This window comes from Pundamilia nyererei, unplaced genomic scaffold (genome assembly GCF_000239375.1).
Source record: "Pundamilia nyererei isolate P.nyererei 1_Seehausen unplaced genomic scaffold, PunNye1.0 scaffold00044, whole genome shotgun sequence".
Classification (NCBI taxonomy): domain Eukaryota; kingdom Metazoa; phylum Chordata; class Actinopteri; order Cichliformes; family Cichlidae; genus Pundamilia; species Pundamilia nyererei.
In genome coordinates this window covers 3158269-3175964 of record NW_005187445.1, presented here as the reverse complement: position 1 = coordinate 3175964, position 17696 = coordinate 3158269, and the positions used below count along the sequence as shown (strand labels likewise).

The window sequence follows — 17696 nt, the reverse complement described above, 5'->3', positions numbered from 1 at the left end:
AATTTAGGTCAGCATATAGGAAATGTGTCTGCTGTATCTGTGACTAGCAGTCATTTGAAGGTGTACAGAGGTTTTAACTCAGCAGATTGTTTCATATGTTAAAGATGCAAATGCAGAATGAGATGCTTTTTACTTGGGGTCCCACAGCATCACAATAATTCGGATTTCTTTAAATATAATGTTAGGCACATAACAATAAAAAAAAATTCCCCTGTGACTCTGAGTTCCAAGCATGATTGAGACAGAGTTGAATGCTTGAAAGAGATTGAATATAATTGATTGTATATGATTACATGATTCAAAAGTAAGTATCCAGCTCCGTTTGAAACTGCATACACATATTGAGAGAGTAGGATGACATGGTATGCATCCCTATTGAAACTCGAAGATGATAGCTTTAACACTTACTGCAAAACAAAAGTGTACAAAAATCATCACAAACCATAAAGCACACTGTTGCTTCCACTTATGCCCTCAAGAAGTTAGAAATATGCATTTAATCCCTATCCTGCATAATTTGTACCTATTTATTTTGTCAGATAACCCGACAACGTGCCCCACACAATGACTGTGTGAAAGTTTTCTGTAACCATTAGTCAAATTGTCCACAGGAACATATTCTTTGGCCTACTTTGACTTAAAAAAAAATCTGGTCACACCCCCTGCTGGCTTCCGGGAGTGTAACTAGTCATCACCAGCTGCTATTTTGGTAGACAGTATAATTTTCAAACACGCCAATCATTTAAAATAACAGTAAGTCTTTAATGCATCACCATACGTGGTGATTTAGCATCTCTCTGCCTGCATTTCCTGAAACCTGGAGCGCGCTTACGTGGGGAACGTGAAGGCACCACGGGCCCGGGTTCTCCTTCTACGTCAATGACACTGGGCGGTTCATGAATGGGGTTTCGAAGTGGGAGGGCCCGTCATCTGACTTCAGCGGGCAGCAGGAATAAAGTGGGTGTTGTGCTGTGGTGTTTGGCTCGGTGCGATGCGTCTTCATGTCTGCTACTAAACACACGAGCAGCGGTTCACTGTGCTTGCGGACTACGGCGGAGGGATCGTCCCAGAGCAGAGCGAGCATCCGTCTGTTGAGGCCAGGAGGCCAGCAGCAGTGCAGCAGGGGAAGCTAGCTCCAACCCCGCTTAGACTCAGTGACAGCAGCCCGGAGCCAGGCAGAGTCGGTGAGCCATGGGTTTCCGCAAGAAGAACAAGAGCCCACCGGTGCTGAGCCACGAGTTTGTGATCCAGAATCACGCCGATATGGTGTCGTGCCTGGCCATGATCATCCTCCTTGGCCTGATGTTTGAGGTACAGTGTGACTGGACGAGCTGTTGTACTTAGTCGATTTATGTTAGCTGATGCTAACTCTCGCTAGCTGGGATGACAGCAGCACTCCAGTGACAGGGCGCTAGCGTGTCTTTCTCCTTACCTTCTCATGTGTCTAACTGATTGCCAAAGAAGATGGTAAGGAGGCCCATTGGCACAGCTAACAGGTCATCTTACCACCACTCTAGACTAATGCACTGCCTCTCTCTGGCTTTTGACAACAGGATGGTCAGGAAATATCTGCCTGCGTGCCACACATTTGATTACCAGCCTTTTGATTCGCCACAGCTGACTAGTACCTAGCCATATTTGAAAGGACTAAGATGGATTTCCTTCATCAAACATGTCCACACCCAAACCCTGCTTCCAGACGGGAAATGTCTCTCCACTTTCCAAATCAACTTTTTTTTAATACTCTGTGTGAATATATTGAATTTTATGATTTATTAATTAAAAACATCTTAGCTGAATTTCCCTGATGCACCTATACTGAGTCATTGTGCCAGTGGTAGTGAAGACCCCTGGGAGCCCCTGCAGGCAGCTCCTGGAGGTCTCTAGACCCCAATTATGAGAATAAGTGGAATTCCACATGCTGTAGCTGCTCTGCAGCACTCACTCCTCACATTTCTTCATTTTTCACTGCTGATAACAAAACTGTGAGCTAGATGCATTGGTGCGATTCAGTTGTGAACCTCTGATTGAGGTAAAGTTTACTGCATTGCATCCCAATGAATTCATCAATAATCAAAGTGTTTTCTTGTCATTACAGGTCACAGCAAAGTTTGCCATCATGTTCATCACAGTTCAGTACAACGTAACTCAAGTTCTTGGTGAGCCTATATTATTCTGTCTATTATTGCACCCTTTCACTGTTCTGAGGCCTGTGCTACAAAGTGAGTTCAACATACCCAGGATACATTTCTGTTATCTGGGTTAACTCAGCTTAACGCTGGAAGCCAGGCTAAGCAGTCCCACAAAGCTAGTTATCAACTCTCTAAGTTAACCCAGGGTTTCCCCTGCACAGTCACACGTTGGCAGCATCTGACCAATCACAGCTGTTTATAAGTGTTCTGGCAAAAACCTTTATTTATTTACACTCTAAAGAAAGATTAAACTAGAGGTTGAACACAAAATGCACACTGGGGGGGGGGAAAAACAGCAGTGTGTGAGAAGAAAAGCGCTGTAGACTCACATTGTAAAAGTGTGTTATCAGCACTTTGGTCAGTAAAACTAGAAAGAAGCTGCGCTATTAATAAAGTTTGGCCCATTCAAAGCCAGGAAAGAAAGCTGGAATAACGACTGTGTAATTTAACACGCGTATCAATATAACAGCTCTGTCATTAAGACAGGTAAGAACCCGATGGATTATAATTGAGTATTTTGTTAAAAATGATGTTTAAAAGAGTTTTAGTTTTGTTCTTTCAGCTGTGGCCTTGATGGTGTTTAACAGTCTGCGTGTAATGAATACATTTGAATTCTGTTTTTAGATTTTTGCTTAGGCGACGTGCAAATTTGGTATCAGTTCTTTTCCATTTTAGGATCTTATGTTGATGCTTATAGAACAATGAAATTGTTTTACTTTTTTTGACACCAATGAGCAAAAAAAATTACCTCTGAGAGCGGAAACTGATGCGCTTCAGGGAAACACAAAGACTTCAGATGCTGTTAAAAAAACTTTAGACTCTCCTGCTATCTGAGCACATAGGTCAAAGGCGTCTTCCAGGAACAGAGTCAGTACATTCTGGAGAATTCATTAGTCAGTAGGTGGTGATTTCATACCTGTTGATCTCTAAACTGAAACTTGACCTGCTCCATAACAGGTTAGCTTCATAGCTGGTTCACTTCCCGGTAAGAAGTGTTCCACCTGTGTGGTACTGAAAAACCAGGGTTAAGCCTGAAATTACCTGAATAAAATGAAACGCTGCTTTGTAGGTTTTAAGTGCTTCACCTTATTTATGTTTTTTCTTGTTTTTCTTTTCTTGTCCTCTTTGCAGATGAGAAAAGCGACCCAGTCAACCTTTACCAGTATGGCCCTAAAGATGTGGCCACTGTGTTTTTTTACCTTCTTATTGCAGTCATCCTTCATGCCTTGATACAAGAATATATTCTTGACGTGAGTACATCGGCTTGACGCCTGACCTTTTTTCTCCCTCTTTTGAAACGGGCTTGTTTTTGATGTCGTAAATAAAACCAGAACTGTGCTTAACAATAACTCGGTCTCCCCTTTAACAGCTTGTGTACATGCCCTTTTAAAGCAAATCACAATGGCGGAAGGAACCCGTGCGTACAGTACTTTACAATGGTCTTTAGAGTTTCATTTCAAAAGGATCAACGTAGCAGAGTCTCCACTGCCACATGTGTCGCCTCCGTTATGTCCCTATTCTTTTTGTTGGTGATCAAATTCCATCCTTCCGTCCTTGCTTGTGCGTTCATTAAAGCACAGTGACTGAAACAACGCTCATGTTTCTCCTGACAGCTTATGGCTTTGATAATCGTTCTCAGCAGGAGAAAAGAATGTTGTTAGATGTATTTTTACCTCAAAATCTCTTTTGGACAACATGTAACAGATATAACAGAAGGGTAAATTTTTCTGGTCCTTTACTCTTAAAGGATAGAATCGCAATTTTCATACCTCTTAAAACAATAGTCCATGATTTTTAAACGGGTTTTAAAATCGCAGAGTTTCTCCAGTTCATCCTGACTGTCAGCAGAACCACTCCTAATGCTCTTAAAGTTTATGAAGCAGGGACTTTGTCACCCCACTCTGACTCCTGTCTTTACCAGGTAGAGTTAAAAAGTGTCAGCCCAATTTTGTTTTTTAATTTAACACTTAGGTCTGTGGCATTGTGTTCATTAGGTTGTCTGTTTTTACTTTTATTTCAGAAAATGAACAGGAGGTTGCACCTGTCAAAAACCAAGCACAGCAAGTTCAATGAGTCCGGGCAGCTCGCAGCGTTCTATCTGTTCTCCTTCATCTGGGGCTGCAGCATCCTAACAGCGGTACCAGCATCAGAAACCAAGAGGTGCATTGTCTCAGCCTGCATTAGACCTCATCTCATGCAGTGTCTCTCTTTCTCACGCAGGAGGACTTTGCAACAAATCCTACTTTCTTATGGGAGGGTTACCCACATACTCGCATGGTGTAAGTAGTTATACACTCCTCCACATACTATAGACTCATTATTTAAAGCTGAGTGATTAATCTGAAGAAGAACGTACCTTCATGAGATATTTTCATTGAGACTTTTCAGCCTTTTTGTTTTAATAATATGAAAAATTAATCAAGTATTGTACTTGTCTTATTCATCTTCCACAAGGAAGGTGGAGCATGAGGTGGACTGGCTCCACCTAAGAAAGGGTTAAAATGTAGATGAAATCCTAAATGGAAAACATCGCCACGAGTACTGGTTCACGATCAAAAGTGTAAGGTTGCAAATACGAGCGGCCAAATTGAATTTCCTGTAGGGTAGCTGGGCTTAGCCTTACAGCTAGGGTGAGGATGTCAGACATCTAGAGGAAGCTTAGAGTCCAACCACTTCTCCTCCTGACGTCGAAAGGAGACAGTTGAGGTGGTTCGGGGATCTGGTTAGGACGCCTCCCGAGTGCCCCGTTGTACGTTTTCTGAACATGTTCAACTGGGAGGAGACCAGAACCTGCTCATTATCATTATCTGACTTTCAGTCATATGAAAAGGTTTTTATAGGGCTATATGCAGTCATGGGGAGAAAGTAAGTACACACTATGATCCAGAAGCTTGTAGAAGCACCTTTACCATAAATACTTACAGTAATATGGAGTTTTAACACATGTATTAACGTATAACTGAATGTTCCAGACCAGCCAACTGCCCAAACCTTTCTAGAGGTGTCCACGTTTGTGATAATAAGTTAATTTAAGTTTATTTGATTAGCATTATGCGATTGCTCCTCACCCTCTTAATTCCTGCAGAAGCAGTAAGGTTGTAATTGGTTAACTTTCCTTTCACATGACTGTATCACGTCTGGCTTGGGAACAACTTGGGTTCCCCCAGGAGGAAATGTGAGGAAGACAACATCATCATGCTCAAAATGCTGAATTTAACCTTTTTCTTCAACTGTTTTCCAATCCTGCTACTGAAGTCTTTGCTGTCTGTCTGTGTCCAACTGGTAAAACAGCAATTCACATGTGAGAGAAGCATTGGACTTGCATACATTTTTAAGGGCGTAGTTATAATTGTTCCTAATGGGTATAAAATGTGACAAACTCACAACTTATTACATTTTTCAGTTTTTCAGTTTGAGTTAGGGAATGTGATGTAATGCCTAATTAATTATCTGCGTGCCCTACTGCTGTTGACTCCGTGCTGAAAGGTTTTCTTGTCCTCTACACAACCTGTCCTTTGTTTAGTTTTCAGGTCAAGTTCTTCTACATTTGCCAAATTGCGTATTGGCTCCACGCACTTCCTGAGCTGTACTTTCAAAAAGTACGGAAGGTAAGGATGTCTTTCCCTTTTTTTTCCCCTTCTTCCTTTTTTTTTTTTTTCCTTCCTAAAACTGATCAAATTCCAATAAAAATACATTTTGGTTTTATGAGTTGGGGATTTTTTAGCTGAGCTGAGTTCCAATAGCAGTTTCAAATTTTGATTTATCAGACCACAAGACAGAGTTTTACATCGCCTCAGGCCCAAAGAATGAAGCAGCATTTCTGAAGCTTTATTTTAATTTGATTCACTGACTGGTTTTTCTGAAATTGTCCTGAGTCATGCAGTGATTTGCACCACAGAGACATGTTTGCTATTAATGCAGTGCTCTTTCAAATCTCTGCGTTCTGTTTTATGTGTTTTATTAAGGGTTGCATACTTTAAAGATCACTTGCTTGCCAAATTTCTCATTGTCCTTCACAAAACATATGTTGTAATCCTAATATATATATATATATATATATATATTTACAGAAAACTGTTTGCTTTATGGTTATCTGCTGATGCTAACAAACTCTCATCTGTTTTATTGTTTACAGGAAGACATCCCGCGCCAGCTTTATTACATTTGCCTTTATGTTGTCCACATCACCGGTGCCTATGTCTTAAAGTGAGTGCAATAACAGTTTTATCCCGAGGAAGAAATATAGAAGAAGCATGCATGTTACTCACAAAGGTCAACCAGTTAATTAATTATCAGTTAGTTCTTTATTTGCGGTTGCACTCGAGTGCATAACAGTAAAATTAGTACATTATTATCCAATAAAGAACATTAACTTCCTATCTTACAGTGATCCACTGCTCTGTGTCACATAGTTTTTTAAGTTCTTTGAATTACGTACTGTGCATAGTTGTTCAGTTATCAACCTTTACACTCAGCCATAGTATTTTCTCTTATCATTTTTACACTTTTATTCTTCACCCCTGCAAAGGGGATTGCAGTCACAAGGTTTAATATTTTAAAGAGATCTTTTAAACTGCAGTCTTTTCACTTTGTTCATCTCCTTCAAAACTATTGATCAAAAAATAAAGTAATATGAGGAACTGATGAAAAAGGCATGTTCTTATAGAAAGCTATGTAGGTGCTATCTGTAGGTGACTTTTTTTTTTTTTTAAATTATACCCTCATTACTGTCATTGCTCTGCTGCCCTTCTCTGTGTCCTGCCCATACAGCCTTCACCGACTGGGCCTCGTGTTGCTGGTCCCTCACTACCTGGTGGAGCTTCTGTTCCATGCTTCACGCCTCTTCTACTTCAGTGATGAGAACAAGCAAAAAGGGTATGGCTTCTGTGCTGAATTTAGGATTTACTACTTTGTGGGTGGTAACGACCTAATGCCTATTTTTTTTTTTTTTTTTTTCTTTGCAGTTTTACTCTGTGGGCGCTACTTTTTGTCATCGCCCGCCTCCTCACCCTCACACTCTCGGTTCTGACATTCGGTTTTGGCCTGCCCCGAACAGAAAACCAGGGCTTTTCCCTAGCTGAAGGCAACTTCAATGTGCTCACCATAAGGTAGGCCCAGCTGGGATCTGAAGCATATTGCACCTAGCCAAAATACAGACGGCAATAAACTTAAATTAACAACATCTGCCCCTCAGGATGACTTGTCTGGCAGCTATCTGCCTGACACAGGCCTGGATGATGTGGAAATTCATTAATTTCCAGTTGAAGAAGTGGCGAGAGCACAGCCAGAACCAAGCCTCAAAGAAGAAGGCAGCCAGCCCAAAGAGCAAGCCTCACAAAAGGGAACTCACAAGGGGTGAGTGTGCACTCTTTATTGTTGGGATTCTTTACTGCTCCGTGATGGTCGCTGATGAATATGCCAGTGTGAAATCAAATTGACCGGGACTCTTTCACTTACTTCGTCTTGTTAGGTGGAGCTGCCAATGGAGTTGTCAAATCTGAAGATAAAACCTCACCACGGGCAAGGAAAGCTAAAGCCTCATAGAGCTTCACAGAGGAGGAGGAGAACGAGTGAGGGAGTTCTGACAATGTGACACTTTGTCTTTACACAGCTTAAAATTATGTGTACTACTCCCCAAAACAAATGTTTAAGCACGCTAGGAAACCTTACATGACTGTCCCTTTTGGGGGGCTGAGACTCCTTTCCAACAAAGTTCAGTGTTACTGTCTGCTAGAAGTGTTTATTATTCATTTGGGTTTGCCGGAGATGTTGACAGGGCAGTTGTGGTTTTGATGCTTTAACAGGATGGATTTAGCTAATCAAGTGTCCTTTTGTGTAACACTAAGATCGCTTGTCGGGTACTTTAAACTGAGTTGCTCTTTGGTAATTTGACACCGAATAAAGTTAACGTCACAGTACCTTAAAAAGCCACCCACTTCAGGGCAACTTAATATAAAGTATTAGCGTACACATCAGCTGTACAGGGTGTCAGTTAGAGTTTGGGCCGTTATTCTGTTTGGGGGGGAAAAACACAGGCTATGGCTCGTGTTCCAAAATGTAAAGCCTTTCTTGCTCTACGAGAGAGAATCTTTGATAATCTGCCGTTGTCAGGAAAAATCTCTTAAATTATTCACTCCAAAGGAATGTTTGTGCTATTTCCATATTTAGCGTAGCTGCAGTGAGAAAGGTGAAACTTGTACTTAACTCCTTGCCATCATTTAACAGCACCTGCCATTGAAATCCAACACGTTGCAGGATTGAGGCACTGTTATATTTTAGACTGCTTTTATCACTACCCTGGTGATCGGCCTGTTGAGCCCTTTTCAGACATGGGTGATGTAACCTCGCTGGCTTCATCGGTCTGTTTAAGTGATGGCGTTCTGTCGTTCAAACAGGGGTCACTTTTCTGTTGGCGTTTCTCACGGTACGATGGATTGGGAATATGGAAAAATGCAACACCGAGCATTGTTATAATCCTAATCTTATTGCAGATTACAAATGGATTTGGTGAGCTAAAATGTCACCTGTATTCATGTTTTATTCATATTCATGCTGTTGGGATGTTTTTGGGCTGTAGCAGCTCACAAACATGTCTATGTCCCTATGCGATTACATTTAGACTGGTGTTTGAAGTGTGATGGGTAAATGTTATTGGCTTGACTTTTACAGAAATGTCACCAGGAAGCCAACATGTCTGAAATGGGCTTTTACAGCTGTTCTTCCAGGTGAACTGACTTACCAAGAGGAAGCTGCACTGTAACCTGTGATGCCGCCACCGTATGCATTCAGTTAAATCTTTACAATGGCATGACTGGAAGTTAGAAGGGGAAAAAGAACAACAATTTGAGGCTGCACTTATGTCTTTTTATATGGTAATGTATGCATGACGGTTTAAGGCTAAAGACTTTAATGGCTAGTTCTTACCTGTGCTGTTAAGTTTGCATTTCTCTCTCACTCTCACACACACAACACACACACACAAGCATTCAGTGGCCTTTTTACAACTGCTGCAAGAGGTTTGAGTTATTTATTTTTGTCATAAGCTACAGATACTTATTATTTTATATGCTTTGAAAAGCTATAACCAGCAAACACTGCGGTACATAGCAAAACTGCATTTAGTTAATCCAAACAATACAATCTTTCTTCAAGTGTCCTTATAATGTTGGTGGTTTATATCACTGCTTGTGTTCTGTTGTGTTTGCCTTTCTCTCTTTACTTTTGTTTGTTTGTGTTCTTGGGCATCAGGGGACAAGCGTTTCACCACTTACACCATAAGTTGCATCCGAGAGCAATGGGAGGCATGTTTGTGAGTTTGTATGCTTGTGCACTTACTCGTGTGCGTGCAATATTGTTTTGCCTACTGTGTATGTTTGTGAATTAACAGGGCCTGAATGATGTTGATGCTGATGATGGTCTCAGAGCATGAAATTTGACAATCTGTTCTTTGATTCCTGCCCTTTGGTTGTATTTTCACAGTAATATCCTGTTCTTTGATTCTCTTTGGGTCTTTCTCGGTTCCCGGCACCCTTCTGTGTGCGAAAACACCGAGTTGTGGGTTAGGTGTACGTTCTGTAGGCTTTCGGTTACTAAATGCTTATGTGTTTAACGTCTCCGCCTCTCAGATGTTCTATCCTGTGTGAGAGAGATTCTCTGATTGCCAAATGCGGCACATTTTTTTTTTTTTGTCCTCCTTTCTTCACCTTTTCAGTGATCCTGACATTGCTACGGAGCACATGTATTGTATTGCCGGTCAAACTCTTTCCTCTTATGGACCAAGTCCTGCTCTACTACTCAACCACTGTGCATGCGAAGCTCTGTACAGAAAAGACTGTCTGCACACAGCTGGAGTCTGGAGTCTTAGTCTAGAGCAGGGAGGAGGTGAAGATGCCATTCATTTCGCACTCCCTTTAGCACTCCTTAGTGGGACTTGGGCTGTCTTTTAAAGCCTGTAGTCTGTGTATAGCAGTGTCAAAGGAGGGAAGGAAGAGCGGAGGACTTATGTACCAGCCTGTTATTAAACTGTCTCAGATGTAAAAGATACAAAAAAAAAAAAATACTGACTTAACCCTACACTGTACTAATGTATGTATCAGATTTTTAAGCTATTTTTATAGAGGGAAACTGTTGAAATTCACTGTTCAGTACACACGTAAATATTTGATTTGCATCTATGTTATGAATTGTTTTTGTTTGTTTTTATATACTAAAGAACTGTTTGCTGAACTGTTAGTGTGGGTATACATAGTGATATGAGTGTAAATTTTACTTAGCCTAATGGTTTATATAACTTCATGGCCTTACTAGAGCAAAGTGAACTCGGTTGTATGACACTACGCTGCAGAAATGCATTGCAGCTTTCACAACATGCATATTTAACACTGTCATAATGTCATCCACACGTTAGGATTTTTTTCTTTTCTCCATTTTGTTTGTGTCATTCTGACAGGTAAGAGGCCTGTCTTTAAAGCTAGCAGTGCAGAGTGAAAGCATCTGTGGCCTTTTCTTGCTCATCAGATGTCTCACTGTGCAACAATCAGGCCCTGAATCATGAGCCACACCGCGGTTGAAGGCTCCTTCGCTTTGAGACATAATAGCTTGTATAATCCCACGGAAATAAGCTTTTTTTTTTTTTTTTGCCTTTTTTTGCATCATTGTGCAAAAAATGAATTCTGGACCATAACACTGCTCACTTAAGGCTGTTTCTGCATTGATTCTGTTTGGTGAATTATAAATTGGACTTAAAAATCTGTGCATTTTGCCATTGTTGAAAATCAAGACTACAATGTAAAGCTGTATGAATAGACTCTAGGTGGCAACCATCATTAATGCATTTGGACATGAAATCGCTTTTAAGAGGGGGGAAAAAGAAAGAAAGAAAACGGGGGGGAAAAACCTACAAAGAAAAGCCACACGATGTTTATTGTATTTTACTCATTATGCATTGTCCTTATTTGTTTTTCTTTTGCTGCTTATTTATAGATGTTGCATTTTTTTTTCTTTTAAAATATGTTATCAGCTTTGATGGTATATATTTATGCAAATTCTTGTGAGTTCTGATCATTTTTCTTGCCACTTTTTTTTTTAATTTTTTTTTTTAATTTCATGTTTTCAATAAAGCTCCTGTTAAAAAAACAAACAAAACTTTTTTTTTTGACATCCCGCCTGCAGGTTAAATAGTAGACCTGTCTCCATGGAAACCTTATGAAAAAGACATGCAAACTATACTGCCGTTTTAAAGTGCCCTATAAATTATGAGCGCTACAGATAATTATCCTTATCAGAGGTGAAACAGCAAAGAAAATGTCCTTCATAGAGCAATGATAGTGCACTTTCATTATCTCACCTCCTGCTCATTACATCTTTCCACCTATTGCACTTAAGGATATATTTGTGGGCCTGTTTAAAATTAAACCTTTTTAATTCACACTATCCGTTGGGGACGGTGTCAGCAGATATGAGGAAATATTGACCAAATCGTACTCCTTGGCTAATTACCACAAGGGGGCAATGCTGAGCTTTTAGCCCGAGGGACAGGAACGGTCTGCTGGGATGTGGCTGCACACAGACCTGCATTAATAAATCACCAGTAAGAATAAGAAGGACAGACACAGGCTTCTCACACAATATGTACTACAAACCATTTAAGTCAGACTTTGATGGAATCAAACCGCAGATCGCACATTTGTTTATCCAAACAGCTCATGTTTTGCATGTCCACCACTACACGGTCAATTAATATTTACATCCATGGTTGGTAAAGAATGAGCATGACATGGGAAAGAGACACCTGCAGCTCACTGCTAATGTGTTGTGTTGTGTCAGACTAATGGGTTTTCTCTGGACAATCAGACAGCATGATGGATCAGTGGGAACCAGAGAGGTAGTGCTGGAGCTCTGCAGGGTCAGCACAAGGACAGGAGTTCACTCACATGCTCTCCATCATGCACATACGCACACTGATGGCTGTATCTCCAGCACAAATACATGACCTGAACTTTCTGAGGTTGTGCTTTAAAAGCAGACTTGCAGAAAGAGTCCAGCTGTAAGGTCCAGCTAAGACGGGGAATAAAAATCACTATCCCCCTCTTTTTTTTTATTTCCTTCCCTTCACCCAATGAGGTTAAATCTGTCACTGAATCGTCAGTATTATGTGTAATTTCCATATAAATTAGCTTCATTAAAATGGGAGTACTTTCTTATTTAACGAAGCTCATTTGAAATTCTGTATTTAATAAGACATGTAATCCCAGACTTGCAGACTAATTGCCAACAATTAGCAGGACAGGAGCATGTATGTGTGTGTGTGTGTGTGTGTGTGTGTGTGCACGTGTGTGTGTGGGGTAATCTCTTGCAAGCATTGTGTTCCTTCAGTGTTATTTTCATTGATTGTCTAAAATGAGCAAAATTGGGCAGCAGCTGCTCTACCAGTTCGGTTTTGCTCGGTGGAGATCTAAGAAACTCATGACCTCATTGTTACTTGTGGGTGAGGTGAGTAAACGAGCATATGTAGACCGATGAAGGACAGAATGTAGATGGGGTGGAAACATCTGGAGGGATCTGAGAGGTAGGAATGTAAAGCAAATGGGAGCAGAGACAGAACTGTAAGGGAAAAAGAGATCAGTGCTATGATTTTCAGTACAGTGGCCATTCGAGGGACCAAATACAGGTTTGAGAATTGTCCTAGATTTTCCAGATGAGCCGAGGAAAAGTGAAACAAACAGTTTATTTCTAATAAGCTTGAAAGTCAGTCACCTTTATTCCTCAGCACAGCCAGAACTGTCTTTGCCAAGCTTGCTTGTAATTTCTTTAAGTTGTCTTCAGGAACAGTTCTCCAGGCTTCTTGAAGGACATTAAATGTTGACTGCCTTTTGTTCCCTATTTGTCAGCACGATCTCAGACTGCATCAGTAATGTTGAGGTCTGAGCTCTGGGAAGGCCAATCCATGATTGATCATGTTCCATTGTGTTTTTCTATCTAGGTGTGCTTTTGCTGCATTGACAGTATGTTTGGGATCTATTGTCCTAACTGTTGCCACTAATTTTCAGTCCAGTTCTTGTGTATTTTGGCATCAGCCTCCTTATTTCCCTTCCTTAAAAATGGCTTCTTGACAGCTGCCCTTCCACTGAGCCCATTTCTGATGGGGCACAGATGGATCAACTAAAAGGCCTGAAGCATCTCTCTGGTCCTGTGTGAGGTCTTTGCTGTGTTTTTCCCCAACCTATCATGGAAATTACTTTCAGATACTTTTCATCTGCTATAGATAGTTTTTTCTGTGCCTGCTATCTTTTCTTTTATCCTGAGTTTATTCAGTTTTTCCAATATTTTATGGACACACTGCACACCATGCTGAAATATGTCAATCTTTCAGCCAATGCCTCTTTGGGAATCAAATGATTGCAGCAAGAATGCTATTTTATTTGTCTCAAACTGTGTTGTCTTTATTGTTTTTGTAGGTCTAACTAAAGAAATGGGAACAAAAAAAATAGCCCATCCATACATCCATTTTCTACTGCTTATCCAGATTTAGAGAAGCACTTTCTTCACCCTGGCCACTTCTTCCAGCTCTTCCAGGTGGACGCTGATTCATTTACAATTCACCCAAGACATGTAATCTCTCCAGCAAGTCCTTGGTCTGTCTTGGGGCCTCCTAGGACATCCCCAAAATACCTCACCTGGGAGGAGTCCAGGAGACATCCTTGTCAGATGCCCGAAACACCTCAACTGGCTGTGTTCAAAAAAAGCAGCCTATGTCCAAAGGAAAACTTTGAAAGATCTTCAGAAAGTCCAGAAAAATATTCCTCAAGCCTGCAAAATTAGAATAAAGTGTAACTCTTTGAAGGCAAAAGATGAAGAAATGAACGGTGGCTCAAGATTTTGCACAGTACTGTTTATTTTCATGCAAAGACTCTTTGTCCAACATGAGCAGCTATTAAGTGTATGTTTGTGTATTTTATGTGTGACAGTGTCTGTTGTTGCTTTAATCAGGCGAGTCTGTTTAGAAGAAATAATGATTTAGTGAAAGCCTTCTTAATGTGAAATTGAAATGCAGAAAGCCAAACAAAACCACAAAAACATTAAAGAGCTATAAGTCTAAACATTACTGCTTGTGTAGAGAAGTTCATTAATGGCAAAAATGAGGGAAAGGGAGTGGAAGAAATTACTTGTACATGGAAATCAGTTATCAAGTGAAGATCTGAAGAAGCACCAGTGCAAAAAGTTTCAGTGGGCAGTGGATTGGTAGTATTTTTTCTTTCTATTTTTTTAATAAATTAAGTAAGTTTTATTACTTTTTTGTTTGTTTTTTGTAAATCTAAGGATCTTTTTCTGTGAGAAAGTAGCTTCTGCTTTCAGTGACCTAACATTCTAAATATATATTGTAAGTTGCATGACTACAAGTTAAAAACAAGTGATAACCACAGAGATATTTCTCCTGCATCACGAGTTTCGGCCCCTTAGTAGCAGTGATCTTACAAGACCTTCCAACAATTCATAATAGTAAAATGAAAATAGGAGAAAATATAATAAAAGGACAGAAGTAGAAGAGTGGGAAGCTGCAATAATGTCCCCCAGGAGACAGAGGCAGAGAGGGATAGATCCAGGAGATCAGGGCCATCAGAGCAAACCAAACATGACATATCAGCACAAACACCTCATATCAACTGTCAAGCACAGTGGTGGACGGGTAATAATTTGGGTTTGTTTTGCAGACACTGGATTGGATACTTGGCTGAAATTGGGTCATGCAACAGGACAATGATCCCAAACAGCAGCAGCAAGTCTCCATCAGAATGGCTGAGAAAGAAAGAAAAGTGCTGCAATGATCCAAAGTCCAGATCTCAACCTGAATGAAGTGCCACAGCAGAATCAACAAACAACTGCCAACCTCAATGAACTGAAACAACGTCATAACGAAAAATGGGCCAAAATTCCTCCACAATGATGTGACAGACTAATGAGGTCATACAGAAAATGATTGCTTCAAGTTCTTGCTGTTAAAGGTGGTTCTACAAGCTACTGAATCATGGGGTGTTAGTTTTTTAGACACTGCTTTTCCATTTTGTTTTTTCTTAAATAAATAATGAGACAGTGTAACACACACACTTTTCTCTGTATGTATTATTGTAGGGTCTACCTTACAATATCAAGTGCGTTGAGGTGACAATTTAAACTGAATTAAAGTACATTATTATTTCTTTATGGAAAGGGGGGGTACTTTACTTCTTCTTCTTACTTCTTCTTCTTCTTCTTCTTTTACAGATCTGTATCTCTGATCAGTTGCAAGCAGGTTCAGAGATAATTTGATCTGATAATATCAAAATACCAAATAGTCTAACTGGTAGTCTTGGTATTCTGTTGCACACTCGAACCATTCTCAAGCTGACTATTAGGTAAGATCCTGGGCATAACGTGGCCCAGACACATTCCCATTTAGAACCAGAAGTTTGTATTTATATCAGATTCTCTCAATGGGTTTACTCACCAGAATAAAGCAATGTCTAACTCAACTTTGGTGAAGCTGGACATAAAATTTTGCACAGCTACTTAACCACACTTAAGCCTTCTCGACAGAGCTGGCCTTGTGGAAATGGAAGAAGTCCAACGAAAAGCAAGCTACTGTAGCTTATCAGCATTAAAGAATAAAGTTCTCCACAAAAGGGCAACATTGTGCAAACAATGTTGTCAGGCTTTTAAATAAACACTATGAACTTATTTTCTCATTTTAAAACGGAACAAACAAGCTAGGTAGCTTTGACTGCACTTCAAAACCTTTTCAGTAATGCTGAGAGAGCTATTAGAATTGACTGACTGAGCAGGTCACCGACTAAAACAGGGCTTCAGCAGCACTGTGAATTTTCTAAAAATTTGTCCAGATGAATGTTGCATGCATTTGTTAATGACCTAACAGATGTGCGCCAACAGTAAGTCCAAATATATCCAAAAATCTTTTTCTTCTCCTCAGGTTCCCCAAAGTTCAGACCCTGTCAACACTGCAGGGGAAAATTTGGAGAGTGCATGGTGAGTGCACTAAGGATTTTTGTGCATTAGACTTATTGCACACTTCCAAATCTACGTGCGCATTCTCTCAAACCTGACATTTTGATTTCTTGTAGGCTTACCTAATAATTTTGTAGCTAATAAACTAAACATGGCCAGTTTGTACTACTGTGCACAACGACAGGCAGTGGGAGTACCAGGGGCAATGTGAGTATGATTTATAAATGCACTCTACAGATTGTGTGCGCATGAAGCTTGGAATCAACAAACTGCACATCTGGAACATGAATCCCTATAAATCTGCATGTGTGTGCATGCCCAGGAGGCAAATGGGACGGCTGACAGCACTAGCAGGGACACGTATTCCTTCATTTCCTGACCCCTCTCTGTAATGCCCAATTTAGGTACAACTGTGGTAAAAAAAACAAACAAAAAAAACCTGGGATTTTGTTTTTCGAAACAGCAACTTCACTGTCCCTCGAGGCTTTCAAGCTAGTGATCCAACAATTCCCTCCTTTTTTGCTCTGTCTGTTCAGTTGTGTTGTATTGATTTTGCATTGTATGACGCTGAGCTATATTTCACAAACAGAAGTGGACACAGAGGGTAATAGCTACAGGGGATTTGGCCATATGGTGGTATGACAAACTAATTATTTAGCACAGCTCCACCTTTAGCTTCTCTGCTGCATTTGCTGACAGATCTTCTCATCTCCTCTTTTTCCATGTCCCAGATCTAAACCCCCAATGTGTTGAATACATTTCAATACATTACATATACTGCTGTCATTTGAGTGGCAATATAGAGGTGAGGTAAGTCCAACTGCAGCTTTCTGGCATGTCTGCAAACTCCTGCAGGCTCCAGCTGTGAACCATCTTCCTGTGAGATGACGGTGCTCATCACTGGACCACGTTGCTGAGCTACTTTCTTGAATAATCTTTAAATACATAAAGACAATGCCTAGAAATTTTTAAGATCAAGTTGATGGCTTCAAAAACCCTTTTTTTGTCTTAACAGCTTGAAACTAAGTCTGTTGATAGACATGAGAAGTCAATTAATCGACCAGCTGCTTTAGTGCCACATACAAATGTAACAGTATTTTCTGCATATGGATTGTCTCTTTTCCCTCTCTCTGGAGGGTGTGTGTGTGTGTGTGTGTGTGTGTGTGTGTGTGTGTGTGTGTGTGTGTGTGTGTGTGTGTGTGTGCGTGTGCGTGCTGGGAGCTGTTCCACTACCCTCCTGAAGCCTCGTCCCTACCTGTTTGGAATTTTAAACAGCTTCCCTGTTGCTCTCACCTTCCCACAACTCTCTCTGCAGTCTTTTAAATTCTCTCGGAGAAAATGTCTCCATAATAATCTGCATGCCAGTAAATAAAGCATTATCATTTTCAGCCCATGTTTTAACCATCTAATGGAGTGCTACTGTGCACTAAGTATGTTTTATTATCTTCGAAGATTCAAGGAGGTCAAGTCGCATAGTTCAACATTATGGTGCTGCTGCTGCTGCTG

General features: G+C 40.5%; 1 protein-coding gene across 1 annotated transcript; it reads left to right on the top strand.

Annotated features, from left to right (window-relative positions):
- Positions 1-865: 865 nt before the first annotated feature.
- On the top strand, positions 866-11137 carry LOC102213464 (translocating chain-associated membrane protein 1-like 1). Its single transcript, XM_005731780.2, has 11 exons — positions 866-1311; positions 2099-2159; positions 3324-3442; positions 4213-4329; positions 4413-4471; positions 5716-5800; positions 6328-6398; positions 6963-7067; positions 7157-7300; positions 7387-7547; positions 7663-11137. Exons 1-11 carry the CDS (start codon positions 1192-1194, stop codon positions 7734-7736), a joined length of 1116 nt encoding a protein of 371 aa, XP_005731837.1. The 5' UTR covers positions 866-1191; the 3' UTR covers positions 7737-11137.
- The last annotated feature ends 6559 nt before the right edge of the window (positions 11138-17696 follow it).

Bases quoted from the DNA above. Each gene is read 5' to 3' on its own strand.
- LOC102213464 (XM_005731780.2), top strand. From the start codon at position 1,192: ATGGGTTTCCGCAAGAAGAACAAGAGCCCACCGGTGCTGAGCCACGAG. The intron at 4,472-5,715 runs GTAAGTAGTTAT...TCCTTTGTTTAG, and splicing joins TACCCACATACTCGCATGGT to TTTTCAGGTCAAGTTCTTCT. The intron at 7,068-7,156 runs GTATGGCTTCTG...TTTTCTTTGCAG, and splicing joins GATGAGAACAAGCAAAAAGG to TTTTACTCTGTGGGCGCTAC.